Source organism: Nematolebias whitei, chromosome 8 (assembly GCF_014905685.2).
Source record: "Nematolebias whitei isolate Nwh7 chromosome 8, NemWhi1, whole genome shotgun sequence".
NCBI lineage: Eukaryota > Metazoa > Chordata > Actinopteri > Cyprinodontiformes > Rivulidae > Nematolebias > Nematolebias whitei.
In genome coordinates, this window is record NC_056505.1 from 41,103,909 (window position 1) to 41,110,422 (window position 6,514).

The window sequence follows — 6,514 nt, forward strand, 5'->3', positions numbered from 1 at the left end:
GCATCATCAACAGGAATGCACGTAAAGAGTGATGTGACATCAAAAGAGACCATTGTTTCATCAGTCTCCATGATGACATCCCTCACCTTATCCACAAAGTCCATGGTGTTCTGTATGTGGTGTTCTGAGCTGCCAACTAAAGGGATGAGTACAGACGCCAGATATTTGGAAACATTGTAAGTGACAGGGTTAATCATGCTAACAATTGGTCTTAAAGGTACACCTTGTTTGTGGATTTTAGGTAAACCATACAGACTAGGTGTGGCCTCCCCTGGGTACAGTATGTGGTACAGAAAACGGTCAATAGCCTGTACCACAGACTGTAACCATGGGAGCCCTGGGAGCCCCCCCCCCCCCCCCAATCAGTGTGTCCCACCACACACACATTATACAAACTGGATTCAAAAAAAGTTGGGATACTAAACAAATTGTTAATAAAAACTGAATGCAATGATGTGGAGATGGCAAATGTCAATATTTTATTCGTAATATAACATAGAAGACAGATCAAAAGTTTAATCAGAGTAAATGTAGCATTTTAAAGGGGAAATATGTTGATTCAAAATTTCACAGTGTCAACAAATCCCAAAAAAGTTGGCTGGCAAATGGAAATTGAGCATATAACGAACAGCTGGAAGACCAATTAACACTAATTAGGTCAATTGACAACATGATTGGGCATAAAATTAGCTTCTCAGAGTGTCAGTGTCTCTCAGAAGCCAAGATGGTAAGAGGATCACCAATTCCACCATTGTTGTGCATAAAGATAGTGCAACAATACCAGAATGGTGTTATCCAGCATAAAATAGCAAAGACATTTAAGTTATCATCATCAACTGTGCATAACATCATCAAAAGATTCAGAGAATCTGGAACAATCACTGTGCGTAAGGGTAAAGGCCGTAAAACTCTACTGGATGCTTGTGATCTCCGGGCCCCTAAACATCACTGCACCTCAAACAGGAATGCCACTGTCAAGGAAATAATAGAATGGGCTCAGGAATACTTCCAGAAAGCATTGTCAGTGAACACAATCCACCGTGCCATCCGCCGTTGCCAGCTGAAACTCTACAGTGCAAAGAGGAAGCCATTTCTAAGCAAGCTCCACAAGCTCAGACGTTTGCACTGGGCCAGGGGTCATTTAAAATGGAGTGTGGCAAAATGGAAGACTGTTCTGTGGTCAGATGAGTCACGATTTGAAGTTCTTTATGGAACACTGGGACGCCATGTCATCCGGACCAGAGAGGACAAGGATAGCCCAAGTTGTTATAAACGCTCCGTTCAGAAGCCTGCATCACTGATGGTATGGGGTTGCATGAGCGCTTGTGGCATGGGCAGCTTGCATGTCTGGAAAGGCACCATTAATGCAGAGAACTATGTTCAGGTTCTAGAACAACATATGCTCCCATCTAGACGTCATCTCTTTCAGGGAAAACCCTGCATTTATCAACACGATAATGCCAGACCACATTCTGCAGCAATCACAACATCATGGCTACGTAGGAGAAGGATCTGGGTACTGAAATGGCCAGCCTGCAGTCCAGATCTTTCACCTATAGAGAACATTTGGCGCATCATAAAGAGGAAGGTGCGACAAAGAAGGCCCAAGACGATTGAACAGTTAGAGGCCTGTATTAGACATGAATGGGAGAGCATTCCTATTTCTAAACTTGAGAAACTGGTCTCCTCTGTCCCCAGATGTCTGTTGAGTGTTGTAAGAGAAGGGGGGATGCCACACAGTGGTAAAAATGGACTTGTCCCAACTTTTTTGGAATTTGTTGACGTCATGAAATTTGGAAACAACAGATTTTTCCCTTAAAATGATACATTCTCTCAGTTTAAACTTTTGATCTGTGATTTGTGTTCTATTCTGAATAAAATATTAGATGTTGGCACCTCCACTCATTGCATTCAGTTTTTATTCACAATTTGTTTAGTGTACCAACTTTTTTGGAATCTGGGTTGTAGAAGGAGGGGCCGCGGACTCCAGTACCTGGTCGACTGGGAGGGGTACGGTCCAGAGGAGCATTCCTGGGTGCCCTCCTGCCATGTCCTGGACACGTCCCTCATTAGGGAGTTTCATAGACTCCACCCGGACCAGCCAAGTGGGATGCCAGGAGGCGTCCCATGAGGTGGGGATATGTCACAATTCATGCCTGTTAGGTTAGATTTTCTATCACCCTGTGTACTGCTTGGTGTCTTGGATCCTTTTTTCCTCTTCTGTCTGCATGTGTGTGTTTTAGGTTGTCTTGGCTGTTTGTGGGTTTAAGATTGTCTTCACAGATCAAACCAGTTTGTCTTCACTGCAGCACCTACAGCTTTTATTACGTTTCAATTAGCTGCACCTGTCTCTGCACACTTTATAAGTCAGACGCTCACACAGGGTGATTGCCAGTGTAGCGTCCATCCTTCCAAGAAACTTAAGACAAATGTCCTCAGATACACCACGTCTACTCTACCCCATCCTTTCCAGCTAATCTGGGACAGATACTGGCATCCTGCTCTGTCACAGGAAGTTTCTTCGTTAACTTTCTCTGTGTGTGTTAAAATCTACAGTTGGGACCACCCTGACATGTTACATGATTCTGGAACCCCTTCGTGTAATTCACCTTCTGTGTTGCATCACCAGACTTTGAGACTCCTGAAGAAGAGTCTTGATCAAAGAGCTTCACTTGGCCTTATCAACAGAGACTGGTCGCCATGACAGTAAATGGAATGGACTGTACTTATATAGTGCCTTTCTATCTTATTTCAAGATACTCAAAGCACTTGACACTACAATCTGTGTCCTCATTTACCCATTCATACAGCACTCTACTAGATCTATACAAAGCTAATTGAACAAATCATTCTAAAGAGACTAATCAGTGCTTTGAGATCACTTTCATACACTGATGGGACACACATCAGAGGCTATGAGGGGTTCAGTGTCTTGCCCAGAGACACTTCGACATGTGACTGCTGGTGGATTTGAACCCCCAACTCTTGCACTGAAGGACAACTGCTCTAACCACTCAGCCACAGTCCCCCCAATAAAGGAAGTTAACCCCCCAGTTGAAGTTCTGATTCAAAGAAACCCATTTTGTTTGTATCAGCATGGTGTCACACATCCTTAACAAAGGGTCATTGTATTATCTTCTCTGAAGAAATTTGAGAAGGGAGATTTTAATTACATTAATTATACCGTGGGATACTCCTACTGTAAGAAGCCCTCTGATTGGTTAAAAGTTAAGGGGCCCGTCTTCCTGGTGCCAGGTATACTAAACACCAACGGAGTTGCGAGATGGCAGCCGATGAGGAAAGTTGGCTTGGGATCATCAGCTGAGCAGATGGAATGAGTGGTTGAAGAGTTGATGAGACTCTCTGAGAAACAACAGCCATATGATGGAAGACATGTCCTGCTGAGAGATGGTGGACATCCTGAAAAATCTCAAACACTCTGGAGCTAAAGGTACGAGCCGAACAAACCACAGCCCTGAGAAACGACATCCTTCTTGGGACAGGGGTGCCACCGGCTTCCTTCATGCATCTGCTGTGGTAATGAGAGATGAACATCTTCCTTCTGATGAGGGAACCACGAAACACTGCCAACTAAGTTTGTTTACATAATTTAATTCATGACTCTGAAATAAACTTACCTAAATTTTAACGTTAAGAGCTAGACCTTAGTCCAAATTGAATCAAAACCCCTTCTCAAAATCCTCAGATTTATGCCATTTACTTTCTAAAATAATATTATTGGTTCATACTCAATATTTGCCATAATTTCCATGTCATAATTCAAACTGAAAATAAACATTACAGAACTGTATTTAAATTATGGATTCTTCGTGTTTTCTTCGAGGGACAGGAATTAAGTTTGTTACAAGAACTCTTGGTTTATATATGTTTGAGGTGAGGCCAGTCCAGAGTAAAACCTGTTAAAGGGTATGGGTTTGACGGGGTCACAAGTCCAATATCCTGTATACCAGATAGTTGAAAACAGTTTACTGCAAGTAGATATCCCGCGCTCTTGATCTCTTTTCCATGTCTCAGAGTTTTTCAAAGTGTTTACCCTGTTTAGTCACTAACCTGTCCTCTTTACTCCTGTCCCGTTCCTTGGTTTGTATCCTTACTTCATTGGTTCGCTTTCCCAGCTTCCTGACTCATCACTCGCCTGACTTCGCCTTCTGCTCGACCCCCTGGACCGACACCTCTCTGAAAACGGTAATGACCCCCGCTTGTATGACTACATCATCTCTTTTCACGTGTCAGTCCTATCACACATCTGCTTCCTGGTTTTGGACTCTCGCCTGCTGGACTTCCCTCTGGCCTCACGAATTGGTACCGTTGGTCATCTGCTCCCTGGTTTTGGACTCTCGCCTGCTGGACTTCCCTCTGCACCTCACAAATTGGTACCATTGGTCATCTGCTTCCTGGTTACGGACCCCTGCCTGTTGGACAAGCCTCTTCACCTCACGGACTCCAAACACTGGCTTACCGCTGCGGCTGGCTGCCTTCTTTCACCAGAACCAGGCTCTCCTGCAAGCTGCTCAGTCCTGCTGGAACGACATCAGTCTCTAGAACCCCCCTCAACCAATGAGACGGTTAGTAGTCACTTCTCTTTAACTATTACAGTTGCCCCTGTCTCCAGCTTGCCCACTAACCGATCTCTTCCTGTCAACAGACTCATTCCAGCCCAGACACCCACAACTCGACACCAGAACCAGTCTCGACCCAATTACACTAAAGCCGGTCCTTACAATAAAATTAGTTTTAACTTGCTTATTTGTTGTGGTGATTTTGGTCCAGCCCCTTTTCAAAGGGTGGGTGGGGGGGGGTTACACTTAATAACAGTCTGCGTGGCTCTCGTCATAGAAGAGCGTGAAATGCGGGGGGTCGGGAGGAGAGGCATAGGCGTGTACACTCAGGATCCAAGGCTTCCATTGTTGCAACAGCTTCAGCAGTGGACTAGAGCCTTCAGCAGTCATGCAGCCCCAGTAGATATCAGCATGTTCAGGAGCCACTAGTTGCATCAAGTACTGTCCATCTGTGCATAGTTCAACACATCACAAATAGGAGCCATCGGGGAATTGAACTCTCACCCCTTGTGCCCCGCAGAGTACAGTTGCTCCCAACTTTATCAGTAAGTCTCTTCTCATCAAGTTGACTGATGTTGCAGGTGAACAGACAAATGAATGTTGTAATTTTTGTGTTCCTATCTGAAATGGAAGTGGTACAGTCAAGGACAGATGTTGCTCTGTCCCTGAGAACTCCATTAATGACACAGTTTTTAAGGATAGGTAGTTGACAGGAGCTGTTGTCATTGTAGAGTAAGTGGCTCCTGTGTCCACCAAGAAGTTCATTTCTTGTCCTCCTACTCTTGCCGGTAACATAGGGTCTGTGCCCATGCTACCCTGTTGGTTCTCAGGGGTGTGTCAGTAAGTACCAGGAGTGGGAAAGTCTTCCCACTGCAGATACTGCCCTCCTGTGTTCATAGTGGGTATTGCTGCTGGGTTGTGTGGCAGCATACCTTGTTGTCTACTGGGTGGCACTCGTCCTTGTGGTGGAGCTCGGCAATCTCTGGCCTAATTGCCTGGTCTTCCACAGTTGTAGCAGATGTCAGCAGCAGCTCCTCCATATCCACCTCTTCCCCTTTGTCCCTACCCCATGCATCTCCATCCTCAGCCACCACCAGTACTCCAGCCCCGCCACGACCGAAGCCAGCAGACCTGTATTGATTTTGATAGAAAGGAAGAGGAGGAGGAGGGAGAGGGTTTTCAGGATAGGGAAAAGGAGAAGGAGGAGGGGCTACTCTTCCAGGATATTGATTAGTATATTGTGCCCCAGCAGGAGAAGGAGCTGTGGAGCCACTGCAACCATCACATTCCCTGTCCTCTCCTTATTGTTTGTTGGTTTTTGTCTAGCTTCCTGCAGCTTTAATTTAAGCAATTGATTTTCTAATTCAGCCTTATCATTATTTTTCTTTTTTTGTTCTTGTTGTATTGTTTGCAGGTGGTATATTAGATGTCTTTCCAACTTAGTGTAGTCACACCCAGGGAGATCTGGATATTGTCTCATCAGCTCTGCCACAGATGTGGGCACTCCCTTCAGGACTGCCTCTCTAAATAATTCAGTTAAATTAGAGGGTGTTACTTTAGGATTTACTATTGTGTGTCTCATCCACTTTTCAGCTGCCAGGGTAATATAATCTTTGGGGTGGACTTGAGGTTCTTACTCAAACTTAGGGATAGTTGCAGGAGTGGATAATGGGTACTGGTCTCTGATTGCACATCCTAACTCTGTTATTACTTGACTCAGTGGGACCTCATTGCCCAGTTTATTGGTATGTGCTACTGTTTCTAATTCTCTGGCCACCAGAGGCATCACACATCGTCCCAGGATTGCTCTAAAGTCTCCTAGGGCCAGGAACATTCCACTGGTGAGACCACTTAGTTTGGAAAGCCACAATCTGCCTCCTGCAGAGATGCTTGGGAGTTTGTCAACCAGAGCATCTCTGTCTCCCACTGGGAAG

At 45.0% G+C, this 6,514-nt stretch overlaps 1 protein-coding gene across 1 annotated transcript in view; it reads right to left on the bottom strand.

Moving 5' to 3' along the window:
- The window catches only part of LOC119413686 (cytochrome b ascorbate-dependent protein 3-like), a 9,486-nt gene extending 3,866 nt beyond the window's left edge, over window positions 1-5,620 (bottom strand). Inside the window, exons 1-2 of the mRNA XM_037680741.1 lie at window positions 5,513-5,620; window positions 4,328-4,433 (exon numbers count right to left, since the gene is read on the bottom strand). Of these exons, the coding sequence (XP_037536669.1) occupies window positions 4,328-4,433; window positions 5,513-5,620 (214 nt within the window). The remainder of the gene's footprint in view (window positions 1-4,327; window positions 4,434-5,512) is intronic.
- Between the last annotated feature and the right edge of the window lie 894 nt (window positions 5,621-6,514).